The sequence below is a fragment of the Corapipo altera genome, unplaced genomic scaffold (assembly GCF_003945725.1).
Source record: "Corapipo altera isolate COAL_440 unplaced genomic scaffold, ASM394572v1 171, whole genome shotgun sequence".
Taxonomy (NCBI): Eukaryota; Metazoa; Chordata; class Aves; order Passeriformes; family Pipridae; genus Corapipo; species Corapipo altera.
Window position 1 is genome coordinate 800,089 of NW_020884972.1, and position 23,935 is coordinate 824,023.

Here is a 23,935-nt window from a genome sequence, read left to right on the forward strand (position 1 = left end):
CACAGCTGCTCTGGGAATTCCATCCCAGCCCCTCCCCACCCTCCCAGGGAGGAATTTCCTTCCAGTATCATGTTTGAGACAGGAAATGAAGCCGAGGTGCAGAATGCAGCAGCTGGCCCTCAAAGCTTAGTGCAGCTTAAAATGAAAAAAAAAAATTCAACTAAAAGTCAGATCCCGTCTGTGGGAGTTTCCCAAACCAGTTTGTCCTGGAGGTCTGGGGTTGGAAGAGCCCCAGGCTGAGTGTCTGGCTCTGGGTTGGCAGGGCAGGGGATGCCCATCCTCTCCAACTTGCCCATCCTCAAAGGTGGACCTGGGAAGACCCCAGGCCAGGCTGGGCCGTGTCAGACCTGGAGAGGGAGGTTCAGCAGCTGGGGGCTGTCCCAGGAGTGTCTGTTTGAGCTGAGGATAATCTAGTTAGGACCTCCTACAGGTCAGTGATTACAGAGCTCATTTACAGCCAATATCAGCCTTAGGGAGGAGCAGCAGAGATTCAGAAAACTGCTGTGTGTGGGGGGGTGAATGTGCTGCCTGATCTCTGTCCTGCAGAGGCTCTGTTAGAAAACAGGTCCTGCTGCACCTGCACGTCCCATCCCACCCCAGGTGTCCCCATGAGCAGTGACACTGAGCTCTGACTCCCTCCTGCTGCCCTGGCTGTGGCTCTGGGTGACAGCTGCCAGTGGTTTCAGTGAGCCAGGCTGGGGACTCTCCCCACAAGTGGCAGTGGTGTGATGCTGATTGGTGACAACCTTTTCCTCCCAACAGGATGTCACTTCATCACAGCCACGAGGAGGGGAAGTGTCTGGGCCTTGTCCAGCTGGGGGAGATGTTTTTGTGGCAAACACACAGAGGGAAAGGACAGGTGCACCAAGCTGAATTTCCCCTCCTGCTTTTCCCCTCACAAGCTCTGTTAAAAAAAATTTCAAAAGTAATTATTTAGAATCAGAACTCTTCACATTTACTTCGAGGGGGAAAAAAAATTATTTTTCTAATCCTGAAAACACAAAGCTCTCTCAGAACCACAACAGATTTCCATTGTAAAAACTGCCATCCTGCAGTTTTTGCTGCAGGAGGCAACTCTCCTGAGACAACTGTGGGCCACGAAATGAAGCTGAAGAAGCCAAAACTTGGTGATAATGATGCAAATTCCAGCTCCCTGGGTAGTGGAAAAAGCCTGACGGGCAGGATCCATCTCCACTGACCTGAGAGGGACACGTGATCCTTTGTCCCGTTGTTCCTGATCCAGCTCTTGCCCCTTGGATGTGCTGCTCTGGCTGTGTTTTGTCTTCACTTGAAATCCCTGGCTACAAACAAAAGGTTTTTCTCAATCCCAGTCCCTCCAGGTTTACAGACCATTTTATATGGAAGCCTTTGATGTCCTGTGTGCTTTTTTTCTTTTTTCATGGGCTTCCAGTGTGGAGTATGACTAAAAGAAAGGATAAATCTTGGAATCACTTAAATATCTCCTTTGAAGTTGGCTCTCCTCCTCCTCCTCTGCCGTGGAGACCTCCTGAGGTACAAGCACAGCTTGGATGTGCCATAAACCTGTACTGGGAAGAGATGGAGCCTTTTTTTTTTTGATCTGACCTTAATACATCATCATTCCAGCTGCTAGAGAGGGTTATTAGTTATTGCTCTTTGTGTTTGTGTCCAGCTGGCCTTCACTTATTAATTGTATTTTGGAGGCAATCAGCAAAAAGGACAAGTGAAATATCTGGATGACATCAGGGAGGGAATAAGGGAACAGCATTGCAGGCTGAGGATGTAATCAGGGCAGCACAGATAAGTCTGATTCTTCTGAGCCTGGTCCAGCTTCTGATTTCTGTGCATTGAGTCCAGTCAACTGGGCCTAAACTGACAGAAAACAACATGTGATGTCATTTAAGCTGCTTTTTATCTTAGTTTGGCAGACTCGTGCAGGAGAACAGCCCTTGGGTAGTTGGATTAGCACTGGAAGTGCTGCTCTGTGCCGGGATGTTACTCTTCAGAATAATCTCTTTATTCCGGTATCTTTTCTTGGGGGAGGAAAAAACCCCACGGTAAAATAATGTGGGAATAAATCCCCACAAATAGCCAGAGCTAAATTCTGATTGCTGGAGCCAGAGTGTTCAAAAACATCCTGTATTTGGCTTCTAATCACCTTCAAGTGCAGCAGTTTAGGTGCACCAGGTACACGGAACAGTTGCCTTCAGAGTGATCTTGTTGCTGTCCTTCCTTGCCATGGATCAAACCCAGGACCTGGAGTGTGTCTGAGAGGAGGAATTGGGATGAAATCAGAACATGGGAGATGTGAGACTCTTCTTGGTTCCTTAATTTGGGATTTTTTGAGCTCAGAAGAAGTGCTGAGGTCTCTTTCTATCCTGAATGGATGCTGAGGTCTCCTCCTATGCTGAGCTGGAGGTTGGGTTTCAATACTTAAATCAGAATTTTTGTTACTGGGAGGTTTAACTTGGAAACAACTTTTGTTATTGGACAGGAGAGCTTTTGGTAGCTCAGTTTCTTGACACATAAAAGGGTCATGATACCCAGGTAAAATTAGAAGGGATTGTGGTGTTTTACCAGCTGAGAATTGGAAGTCTCTGGTTGAAGTAAGGTCTGTGATTATGGGATAAATCTTCTATGAAGCTCTTTGGGGCAGTCAAGGGCCTGACTGCCAGTTCATGTATATTGATTTTATTCCACTTGCTTTCCCAGTTCACCCCAGTGCCAGGAGAACTCTGCAGCCACAGCCCCACAACAGCTCCAGACTCTGAAGTTAGGGAGCTGTGCAATTACCAGGGCTGAGTTTAATTACAGCCTCTCCATAAAATGCCTTGTGACAGAATGTACAACTCAATAAATTCACCAGATTTCATCACATGCAATTGCTGTGGGGATTAAGTGGTATTAAACAGGCAGATGTGTTTATAGTGATCAAGCTGCTATTTCAAGTTTTGGGTAGGGGAAATCTGCCTGCTAACAGTTAAGCTTCAATGTTAAAGGATTTTCACCTTATAAACTCCTCTTAAACAATAGGGCACATTTAATGCTTGTAGGAGCAGGAAATAATGAGTAAAACTGCAGTTTAGAATAGCAACTGGAGCCCTGAGTACATGGTTTTATTGCATACACAATTTTGGTAACATCTGACCCTAATTCAGGTTTATATTGTCCACATCAAGTAGTTTTTCTCCTTCCTGGTGGTGGTGTTCATTAGCTGAAGCCCAAGAAAAATCTCATGCATGCTTTGGATGACACTTAATTAGACCAGTTGAAAAAAAAACCAAACCCATTCCAGGGGAAAGCTGGAAGCAAGGGCTATTAATAGAAGCTGCAGGAAGGGGCTGTTTGCAAGCCAAGGCCTGCTCCAATGAGGCAGGATGCAAAAAAAAGAGGGGAAAAAAATGCACATGCCACAATACCAGGAAGCTATAAAAGCCATTAATCCCCACCCATGAGCACATCCATCCAAAAAGTAGAGTTTTGTTTGCAAGGAGAGGCAAAAAGAGCTGCCTTCAGCTCTCTCACTGAAGCCATAATTTCTCCTGAGCTTAGCAAGGGGTCAAAACTATAAAGGCATTTTTTTTTCTTTTTTTTTTTTGAGAGATTCCAAGTGCCAGAAAGAGATTATGTGGGATTTTTTCCTGGCTTTGCTCTCAGAGCATCCTGCAGGCTGGGGGTTAATTCCCCAGCCTTCTGTGCTGGATCCCTCGTGCCCACCTCTGGAATATCTCCCTGCTCCAGGAAAAAGCTTGGAAGGACCAGTGGATCCCAGTTTGGAAAAGGGGGCCAAGATGGGAAGCAACATTTTGTAAAGCTGAGGTTGGCACCATTTGGAGTGAAACACATGGGGTGGGTTTAAAGCTGAATGAAGACAAAGAGATGTTTAAAGCCAAGCTTGCCATGGTCCAAATTTTAGGCTGCTCTTTGTGGAGTCAGGAGTTGGATTTGATATCCACGTGGGTCCCTTCCAACTTGGGATATTCCATGATTCTCTAAATTCCATAAACAAGTAGGAGTGATCCAAGTTTCTTAATTACTTGTGTGTCTGTAAATGGGATTATGTAGAATCTAATACAGGTTAAATGTTAATATATGATAATAATATGCTAATATGTGATAGTAAATGCACTTTATAAAGTGATGCCATCACTTCCCTACCCCACTTAGATTTTCCATTCTTATGTTAAAACTGTATTTTTTTATTTCCCCCACACTTGGAGCACTCCCTTTAAATCCATTCCTCTAATTCACTTTATTTCCCCCACACTTGGAGCACTCCCTTTAAATCCATCCCCCTAATTCACTTTATTTCCCCCATACTTGGAACACTCTCTTTAAATCCATTCCTCTAATTCTCAGTCGCTTTGGAATCCTGTCAGGATTTTACCAAGGGGAAAAAAAAGAGATTATTTGTAATATCTAACCCCCCTTGTTCTTATTCTTATTTTAAAGCAGTTCCTTTGCTGATGTAACAGGTTGGTTTGCTCCTGAGCCACATTTTTTGAGATTTTTCAGCTCAGAAGTTTAAAAAATAAATGTACAGGATGTGTCCTGCCCATAGCTGAGAAACCACTAACCTTGGCTTTGCCATATGACTTACTGAGAGTGGAAGTTAAATAAAGAGAAATGTTGGATTAGGCCTGAATTTCACTCTGATTCAGGGAGCCACTACAAAGCCCAGAGACGATTTTGTTCCTCCTTTGAAGGTTTCACCTTCACAAAAGGTTTTCTCAGTCCCAGTCCCTCAAGGTTTACAGGCCATTTTATACTGGAAGCCTTTGATGTCCTGTGTGCTTCTTTTTTTGTGGGCTTCAAGTGTGGAGTACGAACTAAAAGAAAGGATAAATCTTGGAATCACTTAAATATCTCCTAATGATGAAGTGATACTTCCTTTTCTCTTTTCTCTCTCTCTTTTTTTTAATTTAAAATTCTTTTGGTTTTTTTTCTGGTTTTGGAGCTGGCTTGGAGTTTAAAATTGAGCTGGAAGAGAAAACATCAGGGCTGGGCAGCATCAAGGGATCAGGGAGGACAAAGGGGTGACCACAGCTTGTGTGTGAGCCTCTCACAGAGTGTGAGAGGCCGCTCCAGGGATCCCACATCCCTGCTTTCCAAGGGAAAGGGAGGGAAGATGGGATGGTGAGATGGGATCCCACATCCCTGCTTTCCAAGGGAAAGGGAGGGAAGATGGGATGGTGAGATGGGATCCCACATCCCTGCTTTCTGAGGGGAAGGGAGGGAAGATGGGATGGTGAGATGGGTTCCCACATCCCTGCTTTCTGAGGGGAAGGGAGGGAAGAAGAGGTGGTGAGATGGGTTCCCACATCCCTGCTTTCTGAGGGGAAGGGAGGGAAGAAGGGGTGGTGAGATGGGATCCCCTGGGAGAGGCAGCTCAGGAGGGTCAGCACAGTGCTGCCTTTCCCTCCTGGGAAGTCTTCCTGGGCGGATTCCCTGCGTGTTCCCGTGGCTCAGGAGGCCTCGTGTCCCTGCTCCTGTGGCAGATCCATCCCCCAGGGTCATCCTGGGAGCCTGGGGCTGTGGGAACGCGGCGGGATGGAGCTTTCATCTGCTGCTCTCTGCTGCTCCGAAGCCTCCAAGAAAAAGCTGTTTTGTTTTCCTCCCGGCTCTCGAGCTGTTCCTGAACACTGGGAGAACTCTCCCTGAGCCATCCCTGGCCACACCAACAGGCAGAAGCAGTTGCAGTGCCCGGTTCTTTCAACAGCAGGAGAAGAACCAACCCTGGCTCCTCTCCTTTCCAGGGTTTAGGCTCTTTCTTACTGATTTGGTCTCCCAAAACCCCCAACCCTCACGTGTAGGGATGTAGGCCATGATCTTGTGAGGTGGTTGGTCCCTTCCATTGTAACAAGGGATGGAAAAATCGAGGAGTCTTTGGCATTTGTGTCTGAATTACCTCAAACTTGGGATTACATCCACCTTCTCCATGTCTTCCCTGCTGTTTGTGCCTCCTCCTCTGTGGGAGCACAGCATCCATCCTGCTCCAGGGTGCTGTGTGCCAGGTCCAGCCTGACCTCCAGCACTTGGACCCTTCTCCAGGGATGTCACTGTGACTGTCCCGTGCTCTGCTCTGCTCTGTCCCTTCCCTGAGTCTCTTTGGACTGGTTTAATCCCAGGTTTTGTTGTCTCCCCTTGGCACACCCAGGCCTCCTCCTTGCTGTCTTCTTCCCCGTGGATGTGGTGCAGTGGTTGATCACTAATACTTGCCTGGCAGAAAACTGCTGTGGAGACAAAGTGTGCTGTGTGTTGATGGGGCTGATGGGTGGTTTGGCTGTCAGGGAGCTCAGGGGAGCTGCTGTGAGATGTGCCTGCAGCACAGCTTCCATCTGAGATATTCCTGAGCCCTGGAGCTGCACATATGCACCACCACCTCCATCCCTTCCCCTTATTGCAACCAGCTGTGGTCTGACTTTGTCAGAGATCTGATAGAGCTCCCTTACCCCTCTTCCCACTCCCTCCACAACCTCCCATTAGTCATAGTTGGGCTGTGCATGAATTGAGATGGTGATAAAGCTCTGATCCCAGACACCAGAGTCGTTCCTGGAGGCTCCAGAGTCGTTCCTGGAGGCTCCAGAGTCGTTCCTGGGGGCCCCAGAGTCATTCCTGGGGACTCTGTGCTGGGCTGTGAAGACTCTGTGTTAACCCCTCAGTGCCTTCAGGCAGGATTTCCCAATGCCCACGAGCCATCCATCATCTTGGGGCTGACAGAGCTCTTTTGCCTTGAGTAGGGATGGATTTATGACTGTGATGTGTTAGAGATAAAATGAGCTTTTTTTTTTTTTTTGGCTTTTTAACTAGGCAGTGGGCTGAGGAAGACAGTGCTTGTGTTAAGGCCATTTGTGCAGACCTGGGGGTTCTCTGTATCCCACTGGTAAAGCAAAGGGAATGTTATTTTTCTCCTTGTTGTTCGTTCTACTTAAGCTAAAGATTAACTTTGGCAGAGTGACAAGGGGCTTTGTACTGGCCAAGAAACAGTTCAGTCTGGAAGTTAACAGAAGGTTTCTGACCACTGGGGAGGAGGAGATCATGGAACAGGAATTGGATGATTTTTTAAAGAACAGGTCAGTTGATTGTCTGGTTATATTTGGGTTGCTTTTCCCAATGGTGGCCAAAAAGGACATCCTTGATGTGATGCCAGACAACAGGCAAATGTCAAAGCTTTCAGCCATAGCATGGATTTCTCTGCTGGGCAGGGAGTGGACAGAGACCACCAGCCACTCCTGAAGCCCTGAGCTGATCAAAGCTGCAGCTGCACTGCCAGTACATCAGCAAATATGTGCACATCGTGTCCTTCCCTTGGGGTGCTGCTTCCAGGGCCAACACAGACCTTTGGGGAAGGCAGAAATATCCTGACCTGTCACACAGTCTCCTTTGCAAAAGGGGGAGGGGGTGGGCAGAGAGAGAAGGGATGATTTTGGGTCATTTCTTGGCTTTCCACAGCGTTTGCAGAGCTCAGACATCAGAGGTGTCCTCACAACGCTGAAGCTCGTGGCTGTTCAGGAGGGTTGTGCTGGTTTTGCAGCAGGGTGAGAGCTCCTGGTGTAAATCCAGTTCCTAAGGCAGCACAAAACCAGTAAATCTTGGCTGTTGTGTCTGTGTGGGGGTGAAGCAGAGCTTTGTTCTCCACTGAGAGCCAGTAGGACCCAGGGCTGTGTCTCTTCCCCCAGCTGTGATTTAGAGCTGCTGAGCTGATGGCAGCCCTGATACTCACCACGAAGTTAAAAATAAACCCCTCGAGTTTCTCTGCTGATAATTGAAGCATTCTTTTATTTTTTTTGGTGTGTGTTTTGATGTAGAATCAGGCCAGGTCCTCTCCTCCTCCTCAGCAGTGACCCCTGAAGTCCCACAGGCTTTTCCTGCTCTCCCAGCAGCAGTTCAGGGTTGGAGATGCTGACTTGCTTGTTTTGTTTCACCATGTCTAGAGAAGATCTTAGAGATCCCACGTGCTCAGATGAAAACCGGGAACACTAAACCTTCACCCTTTGGGGCTGCTCTGCCTGTGAGCCCTGTTGCTGCTGGACCTGAGGTGTTGGGCTGGAGTGAGGAGCAAACTGAGCAGATGCAGAGGCAGCAGGACCTTTGTTGCTTCCAGGAGGTGCCTCTCCAGCCAGGACAAACTGTTGGTCCTGCTCCTTCCAAAACAAAACACACAAACAAAAATCACAACCCTCAAATAAACAACCAAAAGTTACTTTTTCTAAAGATCTAGGAATGGGAAAGAAATCACAGGAACTTGATAAGCATGAACACATATTAAAGCTCTGGGCAACCCCAGGTCATTGAAAACAGTAGTCAAAGTCCTAAAAAAGTGAACATGAGACAGTTTTCCATTGTTCCAGGTGATTCAAACTGGTCTAAGTTTCATGATAGCAACACAAAACAGTTGTTTGCAGCTCTTTCTGGTCCAGTTCCGAGTTCCAAGTTGGGATTTTCCTTCCTGGAAGGTGCTCCTGGTGGGGTTGTGCAGCACCAGTTGCACTAAAGGGGCTGTAGGAACAACTCTCCCCTTCGGCTGCTGCTCCAGAATTTTCCTGGCTGCATCTCCTGCTTCAGAAACCAGTTAGAAATCTCAAACTCAAACATTTTAAGGGGAAGGGGGTGGATGTCTTGTTTTCATGCCAACCTCTGCACAGCACGAGCATCTTAGGTACCCAGGGAAGCTTCTGTGCCAGCCATTTACCAGTGCTTTGGTTGTCTTTCCCAGTTGACCACGTGGTTCCTGAGCCAGGGACCAGTTTGCTGACAGCATTTGACCAGTGGAGAGAATGGGCAGACAGCAAATCCTGCTGTGACTACTCCCTGCACGTGGATATCACTGAGTGGCATAAAGGTGTCCAGGAGGAGATGGAAGCTCTGGTTAAAGATCATGGTAAGTTCAGGGAAGCCTTTCCCCTCCTTGTTTTATTTTTCATGTGAAGGATTTTACTCTTATTCCCCAGGAAAGGTGTTTCAGGCCTGTTCTGGCTCCTTGTGAAGGTCTGGGGAGTTGGTATTGCAGGGTAGGGATTGATTTTCCAGGGGTGATTCTCTTGCTGCTGCCATGCAGAGCAGCACCTGTGTCCAGTGCAGGCCATTGGAGCTCATTAGTGCAGGGAGCTGATAATTGCAGCCTTTTAAACTGTTATAAACAAGGGAAGTTCAGGCCCAGAAGGAACAATCCAACTCTGGCTGCTAAAAGTAAAAAGCAGAGTAAAATGACCTCAGAGGTTCTCCCCCTCTTTAATTTCCTCAGCGTTTCATCCGTGGGCTGGAGGAATTTTCCATCCTGTTTGTAGTTTAAAAACTCAGCATTTCACATCCTAGTGAGTGCTTTCCACATGTGCTGGGTCAGAGTTTTTGCTGGTTCTGAAGGCAGGAGGGGTAAAGTTGACTCAGGAGCACTCCCTGTGTCTGGGGCAGCACAAACACATCACCCCCAGCTTTCCCATTGCCCTCCTGGAGGGAGCGAGGGATCAGCCAGGCCCAGTCTCTGCTTTTGTGTGTGATGTATTTGGGTTGTATTTTTCCTCCTGCAGCGCTGAATCCACAGGAATATTCTCATTTCACAGGTTTAGTTGTCCCCATGGCTGGGACATGGGCTCACCCTGGTGTTAACACATCCCCCATGGCCAGGTGCTGTGACCTGGCTGCACACACGTCTGTGCACATTTCCCAGCAGATTAAAGTCATTTATTTGTCTCATTGCTGCTTGCTGGGGGGCTTCTGGAGGGGCTGTGTTTTCTAGCATTACCTGTGCTCTCTTTTCTCCCAGGTGTGAACTCCTTCTTGGTGTACATGGCTTTCAAAGATCGCTTCCAGCTCAGTGACTCTCAGGTAGGAAGGCTCGGTGCTCAATGCTTCTGTCACTGCAAGCACATAAAAGTGTTTAAATTCAATGTACTTGGACCTGACATTCTCTTCTGGCTCCAGTCTTTGTGTGTGTAACAGAACCTGAGGTTTGCAACAGGACCCAGAGCTCTGGTTGGAAGATTATATTTTTAATTAAAAATGAAAGCCAACCAGCAACGAACCCTGAAAGGCTTGGCTGGGGAAAGCAACAGCAAACCCCTCATTTTGAGAAGTCTGAGGTTTTATTCCAGCTCCCTTGGGGTGGAAGCAGTGGCAGTTTTATGAATTGCTGCTTTATGCCTCTGCACAGAGCAGGACAGTGAGACCTCTGGGTTAATTAATCTGTTTATAAGCTGAAACCCAGCCTGGTCCTGAGATGCTTCCTGCTGTTGGAATTGCTGGGAACTTAAAAAGGAATTTCCCTCCTATTTGCTGTTCCTGTGGGCACATTTGGGCACATCTGGACTGTTGAGAGGGGCAGCTGATATTCCTAAAGCTGTGGGAGGAGAGGAATGCCTGGGAGTTGTTTGGAGCAGTGTAGGAGGTGCCGGAGTGTCACAGTTATCTCTGATGACTCTGGAAACATTTTAATGAGGGCCCATTGACGGCGCCAGTTGTGGGTTACTCGACCTCAGCCCTCTCCAAGTGGTTGCTGGAGTGGGAAATCACACTGCTCCTGCCTCCAGACACTGGATTTTCATGGAGTAACTGCACCCAGCACTCAAATGTAAGGGGTGTTCTTCATGCCAGGCCCCAGGAAATGAAGGCACGAAACAGCTACAACTCTGGGAGTTCTTTAAAATCACTCCAGCTGTGGGCTTTTGCTGTTGTTATTTCTTCCTCCAGCGTGGTAAATATCCCAAACCCATTGAACAACCCTCCTCTGCCACATCAGTAACATCCAACTGCAGAAATTAGGGAATGAAGTGACAGGCAGGAGAACAGGTCGTGTCCAGCAAACCGCGTCTTCCATTTCTTAATGCCCCCCCTTCTCTTTTCCATTCTGCAAACCCCTGTTTGCTGGAGGAGTCTGGGGCCCAGCCTTTCCTGTGGGAGTGTTCCCTTTGGAATAACGTGTGTTCCCTGTCTCCCAGATCTACGAGGTCCTGAGTGTGATCCGGGATATTGGCGCGACAGCCCAAGTGCACGCCGAGAACGGTGACATCATTGCCGAGGTATGGCCTGTTTGTTCTGGGCATTATTCCCTTCCAAATGCTGGGAGGGCTTGAAATTCCCATTCCTTCTTTGCAAAAGGAGTCACCTCGACTGGTAGAAGCGTGGCAGAGCTGTGGCAGGGCTGGGAGCAGAGCTGGACAGCACATTTTATGCATTTTGTAGCCCTTGTCACTGAGGAAGCAGGTTTTTGTGGCAGCTTTCGGTTTGTGGTGATGTGGGACATCTCTGCCTTTTTCCCTAAAAGTAAAAAACTGGGTGTGACTCTCACTGTGTGCAATAAATAAAAAGCTCTGCAGTAAATAAGAGGAGTGGGAAGGGATAAAGCTTCACACAGTGCCTGGGATGCTGATGTTTGGGGTCTCTTCATCCTCCAAAAAGCAGTAAAGAAGAAATGTTAATAATTATTTGGGTTTGACCTGATCTCCAGCTCATTTTATACACTGTGTTTCAGGCATGCAGGGGATTTCTGTGTTGTCTGACTAGAAAAGAGCCCACCTGAGTCTTTAAGCCTCTTGCTTTTGGTTTGTGGTGATGTGGGACATCTCTGCCTTTTTTCCTAAAAGTAGAAAACTGGGTGTGACTGTCACTGTGTGCAATAAATAAGAAGCTCTGCAGTAAATAAGAGGAGTGGGAAGGATTAAAGCTTCACACAGTACCTGGGATGCTGATCTGGGGGTCTATTCATCCTCCAAAAAGCAGCAAAGAAGAAATGTTAATAATTTATTTGGGTTTGACTTGATCTCCAGCTCATTTTATACACTGTGTTTCAGGCATTTCTCTGTTGTCTGACTAGCAAAGAGCTCACCTGAGTCTCTGAGCTCAGTTGTCTGCAGTTGCAGGATGATTTTTTCCTGAGAGATCATTTTGCCACCTCTCAGAGATGGTTTTATAGACACAAATGAGAACTGAGAGTCGAGGGGCTGTGAACCCAGAGTGAAGCAAATCCAGATAAAAGGTTTCCTTGACCTCCTGTGAACAAATCAGCAAGGGCTTTGGGAGCTCTGGTTCTTGTCAGCAAGGGAAGTTGGACAGGACTCTGTTTGCAGGGCCCTGATGTGATTCTCCCCCAGCACAGATGCTGAGGAGCTCACTTGTACCCCTTCCCAACAGCTGCAAGAAAAATTGCTGCTGCCTTAAATCTCTTTCCTGCTCTTTTTTTCCCTCTCTGCTTTAGGAGCAGCAAAGGATCCTGGAACTGGGAATCACAGGCCCTGAAGGGCACGTGCTGAGCAGACCTGAGGAGGTGAGGACTTCCCTGCCTTTGCATTTCCCCCCCAGTTTATAAAATCTTCACATTGCCATCAAGTGCTTCCTGCTGGGATGAATGTGGCTGGAAACAGGATTTCATCCTGACTGTGAATGTTGTTGCTGCAAGGGGTGAGGGAAGAGGCTGAGACACTTCCAGGGATTAACCTGGAAAAAGCTCCTCCCTTTCTGTTAATTATTGGAGATAATCTGTAAAGGCTCTGCTCATACATCAGGTGCCTAAAACGAGGTGAGATGTGTTTGAGCCACAGAGCCCACCATAAACACTGAGAATGGAGGCAGCTGGTGGGACTGGGCACATTCCAGACTGGAATCCTGCTCTGGAAGCTGTAGGGAATGTTCAACCTGAAGCACAGGTTTCCCTGAATCACCAGTTCCTCGGTTCAGCTGCTGCTCAGGAACACTTTAAAATGGAATCCCTGCAGAATGCCACGTTCTGATTGATGATGTGGGTTTTTAGGGAGCTAAACCCTGAAGTTTTTCTAGTGTCCCCTCACTTCCAGTCCAGTTTTGAGTGAATAAAGACTCCTGAATTTGGGGTTATGTTGGCAAGATTCTGCCACTGACTTTTCTAGATCCAATCTCTTGGACTTCTCTCTTGGTCTTTATCAGGCTTGCAGTGAATCAGCAGGATTTTTTAATGTATGCCCAAATCCTGACATTGTCTTGGGCACTTGCATTGCTTCCATTCCTGTAATATTTGTTATTTTGATGACATTTTCACCAAGAGTGGATGTGTTTTTTTTTAAACCAAGGGATTAAGTGCTTTGCTGAAGGCACAGAAAAGGAAGATAATGCTCAGGTCTCAGCCCACTGCTTTAATAGACTAAACCTTCACATTTCCCCATTGATCTCTCCAGGGACAAGCACCCCAATCCCTCTAAGTCTTTGAAATAAATCTCAAGGGTAAGAAAGAGCCTTGAAACTTTGCCTTTGAGGCTTGGTTCCCATTGCATTCTTCCTTCCCAGTGGTTCAGTGTCTCTGGGCTGGACACCTCACCGTGGCATTCCTGGTTTGTGGAGCCCATCTGTTCTGTACAAGCAGTTCTTTTTGTTCCTCCAAGTTCCTGGGGCTTTGCTGCCTGCCAGATGTGGCAGCTGGGGGGGTGAGATCATCCAGCCACACGTGCCCCTCATGCTCCTGCTCTCCTTCCTCTCCTCTCTTCAGACAGGCAGCATCCAGAGGCATTTCAGTGGGAATATAAATCATTTTGGGGGGAGGAAAATGCTCGACTTGGACAGTAAATGAATCCTCACAGAATTTGTGTGGGATCTCTTGCTTCCTGAATTTGTGAGTGAACACTTGCACTGAGCTTTCCATTCACCCATCCCTGCATTTTTATTTTTATTTTTTTTTAAATTTAATGTGTTTTTTGGCTTGCACCAGGAGAGTGGGAGCAGATGCTGATATGACACTTGGGGCTTATCTGTGGAGCACCCCCAAAGGAAGGCTGCTCCTGCCTTCAATAATCTGGATATCAAGCTAGCCAAGTCGTGTCTGGCTGCTTCAAAGCTCATCCTTTGTGGAGCAGGAGCTGTAAAGTGGGAGCTGTGTGTTCCCCTGGCTGGTAGATGTGGGCAGAGCTGTGCTCTCCCCCAGCACAGCTGAAAGCTGCCCCAGGACACGTGGCTGCCCCAGATGAGGAGCAGTAAAGCCTCTCCCTGCTGTCCCTCAGTGCAGCTGAGCTCAGCTGTGCTCTGCCCAGAGCTGGGAAGCATTTGATCCAAAATTCTCCTCCTTGGAAGTCATAGGAAGCAGGGCAGGAAACGATGTCATCTGGTTCCCTCCCTCCAAGGTGGGAGTGACTGTGCTTTTGAAAACATCCAACTCCCTCCAGGCTGGCTGGTGATAGAGCCCAGATTCCAAGGGTGGCAGCACATCCCTAATTCCTGTTGACTTCAGCAGGAGTGGATGTTTGTTGTGTCCCTCTGGGGTGCTGTTGACACTAGAATTGGCTTGTCATGCTGCCCCTCAGGGGATGTAAAGCCCATCCTGAGCACTCAGTGATGACTGTCATCTGGCTGAAGAGCTGCTTAACTCAGACTCCATCTACACCAAGCTAGCAGGAGTCGTTGAGCAAGTCTGAAATATTTGTGATTAAATCAAAACTCCCACTCATTTCAGCAGGAATTACAGCAGAGTGAGGCATCCAGGCTCTGGCCATGTGTGTTTGTGTCTTGGAGCGTGCACATCTGCATTCCCAGCCTGGCAGGAATCACTGAGTTAAGCCTTAGGTTTCCCTGCTGACTCAGGTTTAGCTCACCTCACTCCCCTGGGTTGAGCCAAGGTGACAACGTTCAGCACCTTGTTCCAGCCACCAAGCAGAGCCTGAGTTAAGACCCCACCATCCCAATTCAGCCTCACCCATCCCTTTCTGGAGAACTCTCCCCCTCACAGCTCACTTCACTCTCTGATGACTTCTCCATCATTTTTTTTGTTTTTATTTTAGCCACAAAAACGCTGGAAGCACAAGCAGGCCAAGTGCTCCAGGAAATGTCTGTCTTTTTCTTTTTCTTTTTTTTATTTTCCCAATCCAAGAGAACTGCTGTGCTAGGGCTTCTACTGCATCCTGGTAATTGCAAACATTCCCCTTTGGACTAGTCCTTGGGTTATTGTTATGTGCCTGTCACCATAGCATCTGGGCACAAGGCAGGAATTCAGCAGCCTTGTTCTCTTCTGTGCACAGAATATTCTCCTGCTGCTTTACAGTTTGGTCAAAAATCTAGGGGGAGTGTGTTGTTTTATCCCAGTGCTTTACATGGGAGGGGGGAAACTGAGGCACCAGAGTGGAAATGTGACTTCCAGGAGCTGCTTTAATGAGCAGTTTGGTAACAGATGCCACAGCCTGGAAGCCCTGGCCTGGCTGAGTCCCCTCCTTGTCTCTCAGAAGGGACAACTGTGCTTTTCTTGGCTCTGCTTTCAGCCCCTGAGTGCTCCTGGCTGCGACACCCTGAGTCAAACCTCCTGGAACAAACGCCCTCCCTCACAGCCTTTTCCATTTGCCTGGGGCAGCTGGGACTGAAAATATCCCCTTGTGTCCCCCCCTGCCCAGGGGGGTCAGTCACAGACCTGGCTGGGGACAGGCTGGGGCTGGGTAACCCTTGAGGCACCAGAGCCCACCACGAGGGCTCTGGGGGGGCTGCTCTGCTTTTAAAAGCTCCCAGCTGTTGTGCTGGTGGGTTTTTTTGAGCAGTCCAGATGCAGACAGGGCCTGGGAGTGAGTGGTGGCTTTGTCAGGGTGAGCAGAGCTGTGCTGGACACTTGGCCATCAGTGTGATCCATGCACAGCCCCCTGAGCTGGGGGTTCATTTCCAGGGGGTTCTTTCCCTCCAGGCACAGTCACACAGTCATGGAATGGTTTGGGATGGAAGGGACCTTAAAGCTCACCCATTCCCACCCCCTTCAGTGGGCAGGGACACCTTCCACCAGCCCAGGTTGCTGCAAGCCCCGTCCAAGCTGGCTTTGGGCACTGCCAGGGATGGGGAGTCCACAACCCCTCTGGGCAGCCTGTTCTGATTCTGGGACTGATGAGGAGGGTTTGTGGTGCTTGGGGTGCAATAAGTCACTGCAGAGCAGATTTTCACAAGTGCTGGGCGTGCTCCAGCCCCTCCAGAGTCCATGGGAGGTGCTGGGAGCCTCTTGGACTTGGGAATCAGGTGGTGGATTGCTCTGGGTTTGTTTACTCCATTGTTTACTTGGAAAATGTCTGTGGGATTGCAGGCTCTGCTCTCCATGGCACTGTGAGCATCACCCTGCTGTTAAATCCCTCGTCTGGATCCTGTGATTAGGGGGTGTGATCCATAAAAACCTGCAGGGTGATGCTGATCATCCCCAGGCTGCAGTTCCAACGTGCCCCTCAGTTTTGCTGAGTCGATCCCTGTGCCCATGGAAAAGGAAAAGGAGCTGATTTATGGGGTGGTTCACACTCTGTCAGATCCCAAGCCAGAGATTGTAGTGGAAGGTACAATTTAGGAGGCTTGTTTGCAAAGGTGGCTCACCAGGGTGTGTGGTGCAGCATCTCCCTCCCGGGGGGGCTGGGCCATGAGTAGCTCTGTTGAGTCAACATTTAGTTGCTTATTTTTGTCTGGGTTAAAGAAGGGGCTTAATCACTCTTACCCAGAGCACCTGGAGTGTTGGTTTAGCTCAGACTCTGCCTGCTGGCAGAGAAACTCTGGAGCAGCCTGAGAGAAAAGGTGGTGATGAGAGGGGACTGCAGCTTGATGTCGTTTAGTTGCCGTGGTTACACTATAAATTGGAATTTGCAGAGCTGGAGAGGTGGGAAGTGCCTCGTCTTGGACCTGCACGCTCTGCTGTGACCCTCTGAGGGTGTCTGGGCTGTCCCTAACCTGCCTTTGTCCCTCAGGTGGAGGCAGAGGCTGTGAACAGGGCAATCACCATCGCCAACCAGACCAACTGCCCCCTCTACATCACCAAGGTGATGAGCAAAAGCGCCGCTGATGTCATTGCTCAGGCCAGGAAAAAGGGTGAGTTGTTTCCCTCTGAGCTCATGCACTTCAACTCCCTGCCAGCATCAACTCCATCCCCACAGGAAAGGTTTCTTTTTCCAGTGTTATCGTCCAGGCTCTGTTTTAAAAGGTCCCAAGCAACTGCTTCTGTCTCATCTCCCCCAGACGAGTGCTCAGTGGTCCTGTCAGAGCCAGGAGCTGTTTCTTCTGTTCATCCTGAGCCTCTCTGTTCACACTCATCCTCCCACACTGGGCTGCCTTGTTATCCAGAGTCATTCCATGCTGTCTCCATTTAGTGACCCCTTACAGACTGCAACTTCCAGCTGCTGTGCTTTTTCCTTGGTGCTTTCTGCTGATCTTCCCGGGGTCAGAAGTGATTCCAGGAGCCCTGACAGGGATGTTGACTCACTAACCCTGTTGGATTTAGTTGGAGTAGCCAAAGAGGTCCCCAACTCCAGCTGCCCACTGTGCTCCTTGCTTGTGGAACAGATCCTGCTCATGTGCTGGAGCTCTCAGCCTGACATCCAGGCAGGAATTGGGATCAAGGGGCTGGCTCAGGCTGGGAAGTGCAATCCCCTCTGATAACTCTGCAACATTCAGAGCTGCAGTGGGTGCTGCTACCTTGTGTCTCTCCTCTCTGGGTGAGGTTTGGGAGGGAGCTGAGCTGCTCTGAGTGGTGCAGGAGCCCTGTCCCTGCTGCCCTGCCCTCAAGGAGGGAGGATTCCCCCCAGTGAGTGCCTGTCTCCTGCTTTATCCTGTGACTAAACCCTTCATTTCTATTTAAAGCAGCTCTGGGTGGGTGAGTAAGCAGGAGGGATGATTTGCCCCCCTCTTTCCTCCCAAGGCTTGGATTTGATTTTATGCACTCCAAATAAGCCTGGATGGATACACAAATGACATCACTTTCCATCTGGGTGTTTGGTGTGAGAAGAGCTGGTTTCCTACTGCAGCAAACAGATTTGTGTCCGTGCATTGGCTCAGGAGGATTTTGGTCCCGTGATTCCTGTGAAGTGAGTTCTGGGGAGGAGGACTGATTCCCAAGGCATCTCTTTCTGTTTGTGGCGTGGAAGCAGCTCGAGCTGTTTGGGATAAACCTTCCTCTCCCAGCTCCATTGGTGGGGATGGTGCTGAAGGAGGATGTGTTGACACAGCAAAGTGGCTGAATGTTGGATCACCCCAGAAAACAACTGCTGTCGTTGTGCAGCTGAATCCTGTGGGCCAGGGGAGCATCCCTTCCCTTTTCCAGATAAAACACTGGAGGCATAGGCACCGTGGAGGGGGAGCATCACAAAAAACCACCTTCTTGGTGCTGACCCCTGACCAGCTACAAGTAGAGTGGGGCATTGGGATGAGGTCACAGAAGCCATAAAACACAACCTGGCTCAGCTGGATGTTGTCCTGCCTGTGAAAGGTGCTGGGATTCTCCCAGATGAATGACCCACGGCACTCACTTCACTCAGACTCCTGAGCTAGAACACAAAGTTCTCCTTCAAATTGTGTTTTCTCCTTATAAGGAGAAATTGGGGTATAGATGGTGCACCATTCTCTGTTCCTTTATTTAAATAATTCAATTTAAATGCTGTGCAGTAGCCCAGGAGGGCCACACACACAAGCCTTGCCCTCCCAGGCAACAGAGGAAACATAACTGAAGACTGTCCAAGGCGAAAACAAGCCAGAATTGATTTGCTGAATGGAAAAGAACGAATGTTATTTAAAGCCAGATGTTCCCAGTGGCATTTGTATGGAGGAGATTCCCTGCAGACTGTGTTGCTGGCAAATCTGGGAGCTCAAAACATCACTCCCTGCAGAACAATCCCCCCAATGTCCTGGCCCACAACAGGCCTGCCGTTAATAGCCAGCGTGTGTTTTGCTTTATTCTGATTTCAGAACCCTATTTGTGGCCAGTGATGTCAGAAAAGCCTCTTCCTCTGCTGCTGGAAACCCTCTGACAAAGGCTGTTCCTGCACCTCCTGTGTCAGTGGGGCCCTGGCAGCAGCATGAAGCCAGTTCATCATTTTGCCTCAGCTAATGGACTCTTTCCCAGCTAGTTTAAGACCTCACAGACATAACAGTAGCTCTGGCAGTGCAGTGAAATAAATATATGTATATTTTCACTCTGTGTGGAGAGGTCTAAGACCCCAATTCTGGGCTTGCCTTTGCCCATCTTCTCTGCCTGAAGGATTCAGGGTTGGTGTCTGCACTGCCCACATCTCCTGCAGGCAGCTCCAGGCCCGTGGAGAGCTCAGCAGGCAGGTGGGTGGGCACAGGACAGATTTGGGGAGGGTTGCATTTGGTGAGCAGATCCCTGGGGCTGCCAGCTCGTGCTGCTTTTGAAGTTGCAGCATCTTGCATGTGCTTGGTGTGCAGATGGTGCATTCCAAAGGGTCCTGGCCTCGAGGGCTCTTCCTTCATGTGGTTCCCAAACCATTAATGAGCAGGAAGGATGCACTGGTGGGGAGGGCACTGAGCAGGGTCACAAGATCCAGTTTCATTTCCTAGTTGTGCCACAGGTTTACTGTGAGGGAATCACTCGGTTCCCTGAGCTGAATTTGTGAACCAGGAGCACCAATATTTCCCCTCTGCACACACAGGAAACTTTCCTGAGAGGAGTTTTCTATGCACAGACCCTGCTCCAAGAAACCCAGCCTTGTTAGAAGATCTTTTGTACATAGGAATTTATAAAAGTGTTACAGGCTTATTTTTTTTCATTCTTTTTCTTCCACATCTCTTCTAGATCAGACTGGATCTCCTCACGCCCTTACAGTTCCCCTCAGCCTCTTTCATAATGTTCTTGGTCCAGGATAAACAAATAAATGAATATAAACAGTAAAATGAATCTTTACACTAACCCTTTCAAGCCAAATTAATCAGTGCCAATCTTAGCAGTTGTGTAAAGGTTTGTGCACATTTTGCTGCTCCAGGCTCTGATCAGAAGCAATATCTTTATTATTATCTTTATGATTACTTCCAACCCTGCAGCTTGTGGTGGTGGCACAGCCTGCCCACCTTGTCCTCCCTCAGAAGGATAATTTTTGCCTGGATCCAGGCTGGAGATGCCCCTTCCTTGGTGCTCACAGTGGGTTTGTGTGTGTCCCTGTCCTGTAGGCACTGTGGTGTATGGAGAGCCCATCACAGCCAGCTTGGGGACTGATGGATCCCATTACTGGAGCAAGAACTGGGCAAAGGCAGCAGCTTTTGTTACATCCCCACCACTGAGTCCTGACCCAACCACTCCTGATTTTCTCAACTCACTACTGTCCTGGTGAGTAGAGCTCTCTGTGTTCATCCAGCTGGGAGACAAGAGGGTGAGAAAATAGCTGTTGTTACCAACAAGCAAAAAGCTGTTTTGCCTTTAGGAGTAAACCTGTGACAATCAAATGTCTTAAATGCCTATTTTTATCCTTTCCAGTGGAGACCTCCAAGTGACCGGCAGTGCCCACTGCACCTTCAACACTGCTCAGAAAGCTGTTGGGAAGGACAACTTCACCCTGATCCCTGAGGGAACCAATGGGACTGAAGAGAGGATGTCCATCATCTGGGATAAGGCCGTGGTATGTCACCCATGTCACCATGTCACGGGTTCAGAGGTGGCAGAGCTGCAGGAGGTTGTTGTGATCTCCCCCAGACGCTCGTTACGGTCCTTCCACTTGAGTTTTCCCCCCCTTTTTTTTTGGAGTGGTCCTCACCTTGCTCATGCAGTGGCTCCTCTGCTCTTTCCCCAGGTGACTGGCAAGATGGATGAGAACCAGTTTGTGGCTGTGACCAGCACAAATGCAGCCAAAATCTTCAACCTGTACCCGCGGAAGGGCCGCATCGCCGTGGGCTCCGACGCCGACCTGGTCATCTGGGACCCCGACAGTGTCAAGACAATCTCTGCCAAGACCCACAACATAGTAAGGACACCTCCTGCACTGTCCTGCTGCTCCTTTCCTCCCCTCTTCTTCAGTGCCAGGCTGTGCTGCCAAAAACTAGAGCTTGTGACAGCTCAGGGCTTGTTCTCTCCGTGCCCCAAACCCTCTCTGCTCTCACACTCTGTTGTGTGGAGCAGGGTGAGCCCAAATGTGAAATCACATGAATACCCAGAGATTCCCCTGGAGCAAAGGGCTTGTCTGGTCTTTCTGAGCGTTGGATGCTTGGATCTGAGCACACAGAAAGCTTTTAAATCTTCTAAGATGTCAAAAGGCCTCTTAGGACAGTGTGTTGTTTGTGACTTCCGGGCTCTCTAGCAGTGGAAAAGGGAGTTTTTTTCCTTTTCTATAAAAGAGAAAATAATGCCTTTTCTGGTTGGGGTCAGTGAAGGTTTGTCAGCTCATGGACACCTGTGCTGGAGATCTGACCCAGCCCCAGTGTCTGAGTGGATTCACAGCATGTCCTGATGTGTGGAGTCATGACTTCACAGGTTAGTTGGCACAGGGAGGTCCAAGGCAGCACCCAAACGAACCAGACCTTCCCCTTGGTTCTTCTGCAGCTTTGTGGTGCCACTTAGAGGCACAATTTGCTGTGTCCACACCTCAGACCTGGCCCCTGGAGTGCAAAAGCTGTCCCAGGCTGTGGGAATCCACAGAGCATTCCCAGTGCAAGGGGCTGGTTGGAGTCTCCCCGTGACATTGGAGCCCTGGCTCAGAGAAAGCAGCCACTGTTTGCATTTGTTGACAACTTGTTTCCCTGCTGGCCATGAACCTATGGAATGTTTCCCTGGAAAAAACCTCCTTGTTCTTTTTTCCCCGTGAATGCTTTCATTCACTCTGGAGCTAAAGGAGCAACATTTTCTTCCACACTTGGGTCCCTGGGCACATTCACAAAGAAACTTTTTTTTTGTTTTTTTTTTTAAAAGGTTTGGTTCACTTCCCTGTGACTGAACTCAGTGTCAGAATTGGTCACAGATGGCCTGGCTTCATCCTGCCTCTGCTTAGGCTTCTGACAGGAATTCCAGGAGTCTGGTCACTTCAGGCACCTCAGAGGTGCTTCCAGACTCCTTCCAGTCTGGAGAGGAATGACTTAGAGAGGAGGGAGCCCAGGCAGTCACTGCTTTTAGGTGCCAAATTTAGTGCTCTGAACCTGGTTTTGTGCTTAGGAATGGGTCGGAGAGTAGCTGGGTGGGTGGAGTGTTTGAAAATCATTGCTCTTTAATGGCTGTTGTCTTTAGGGAATGTCCTGAGCTGTTCACATCTCCCAGCACAGAACTCAGAGACTTTCTCTCCTGTGAATGTGCCCCGGTGCAGTCAGGATTCACTCTGTGATTTAGACACGGATCTGGGTGAGGCTGAGGGAGAAGCAGCTCCATTCAGAAATACTTCTGTCTGCAGACCCCCCAAAGCTCTGACAGCATGTGAGAGATCAGCTGTGGCCAAAGGCTGCAGCCTTAAAGTGGGGCAGCACCAGGGAGAGTGAAGGGCCTTGTTTCCAAGAGCTTGAAGGGCTGTCTGAGGAATCACAGCTTTTTCTTTTTTGCAAATCCATCTCTGACCTCTGCCCCTGGTGTTGTACCTGGCATCACCCCTGAAGGGTCTGGAGAGGTTTAGGTTGGACATCAGGAGGAATTTCTTCACAGAAAGGGTGTTTAAACTTTGGAAGGGGCTGTCCAGGGAGGTGGTGGAGTCCCCACCCCTGGAGGTGTCCAAGGAATGGCACTCAGTGCTCTGGGCTGGGGGACAAGGTGGGGATCAGGCACAGGTTGGACTCGATGGGCTGGCAGATCTTTTCCAACCTAGATAATTCCGTGGTTCTGCATTTTTTCGTATCTCATGCTGCACAAATGCCTTGTGTTAGAAGAGAAAGTGATACAAGTGATGCCTTTGGAGTCCAGGAGTCCTGGGTTGGTCAGGTCTGGAACAAAAGGCCCTTTGAGAGCAGGCACAGGGTGCTGTGGCACAGGGAGCCCCAGTCATTATGTGGCCTTGGATGATTGTTACTTTTTTAAATGTTCAAGCAAGTTACAGATATTTCCCAAGAATTCACACTGCTCTTGCCACTCTCTGGCAAGGAAACCTTGGGAGCTAGAGAGGGAGATGGTGTTGTTCTTGGAACCAGCCTAATCCATAAGCTCCTGACCAAGCCTCCTCCTTTGCCACCACAAGTTTTTTCAGGCTGGACCCAGTTCAGGGGCGGTTTAACCGCTGTCCTGGCTCATTGTACAGCTGCAGTCAAGTCTGTCCACACTTATAACACACTTCAAGGGCAAACTCCATCATTAACTCAGTAAAAAAGTCCTGGATTTGACTCAGATGGTCACTAGAGTAACAGTCCCCACAGAACGTGGTTGCATCTCCTTCCGGGAGGCTCCACGGGTGTGACATTTGCAGTGATTCCTTTAAAACTTCCCTTTTTTCCTTGGTGTGATGTTTCCAATCCTGTTAACTGAGGATGAGCAATCCCATTAGAGTAAAACAAGATTGTCCTGGCCCCTGAGCCATCGACCAAAACTTGGTTTTGAAATACAGATTTTCAGAATGATCATTATTTTTAATATGAAGCTTTATTGGGCTCCTAAATCCCCTGCAGTTCACAGGAGAGAGGTGCCTAAATGCATTTAAACAGAGAGGTTTTTCCTCTTGCCCTGTGGCTGTCATATAGTTTTATGTGGGATATTGGGAAGGAATTCCTCCCTGGGAGGGTGAGGAGGGGCTGGGATGGAATTCCCAGAGAAGCTGCGGCTGCTCCTGGATCCCTGGAAGTGTCCAAGCCAGGTAGGAGCAACCTGAGCTAGCAGAAGGTGTCCCTGCCCATGAGATGATCTTTAAGGTGCCTTCCAACCCAAACCATTCTGGGATTCTTTATGAATCTTGTTGCAAAGGAAATTTTGCCTTAATAAATCCTAACTAATTTCAGGCTGATTAAGACCAGCCTGTATGACATCCTAGAAATCACAGCATGCACAGCTCGGGTCAAAGCTGAGTTTGCTTCCACCTGCCCTTAGAACTGAGGCAATTATTGTGAGCAGTGATTGCTGCTGCCAGCCCAGCTCTGCTGGGGGATGTGTTTGCCTGACCTGCTGTCCTCCTGTGTTGCAGTCCCTGGAGTACAACATCTTCGAGGGCATGGAGTGCCGTGGCTCTCCCCTGGTGGTCATCAGCCAGGGCAAGATCGTGCTGGAGGACGGCAACCTGCACGTCACCGAGGGCTCGGGGCGGTACATCCCCAGGAAACCCTTCCCAGACTTCGTGTACAAGCGCATCAAAGCCCGGAGCAGGGTGAGTGAGGGCTGGGA

At 49.0% G+C, this 23,935-nt stretch overlaps 1 protein-coding gene across 3 annotated transcripts in view; it reads left to right on the top strand.

The window, feature by feature from the left end:
- DPYSL2 (dihydropyrimidinase like 2) overlaps window positions 1–23,935 on the top strand; it is a 59,078-nt gene that overhangs the window by 27,711 nt on the left and 7,432 nt on the right. For all 3 annotated transcript variants that reach the window (XM_027665206.1, XM_027665207.1, XM_027665208.1), the window contains exons 5-13: window positions 8,696–8,860; window positions 9,743–9,804; window positions 10,914–10,994; window positions 12,170–12,238; window positions 16,626–16,746; window positions 19,834–19,990; window positions 20,138–20,279; window positions 20,451–20,621; window positions 23,739–23,918. In XM_027665206.1, coding sequence (XP_027521007.1) covers window positions 8,696–8,860; window positions 9,743–9,804; window positions 10,914–10,994; window positions 12,170–12,238; window positions 16,626–16,746; window positions 19,834–19,990; window positions 20,138–20,279; window positions 20,451–20,621; window positions 23,739–23,918 — 1,148 coding nt within the window. The remainder of the gene's footprint in view (window positions 1–8,695; window positions 8,861–9,742; window positions 9,805–10,913; window positions 10,995–12,169; window positions 12,239–16,625; window positions 16,747–19,833; window positions 19,991–20,137; window positions 20,280–20,450; window positions 20,622–23,738; window positions 23,919–23,935) is intronic.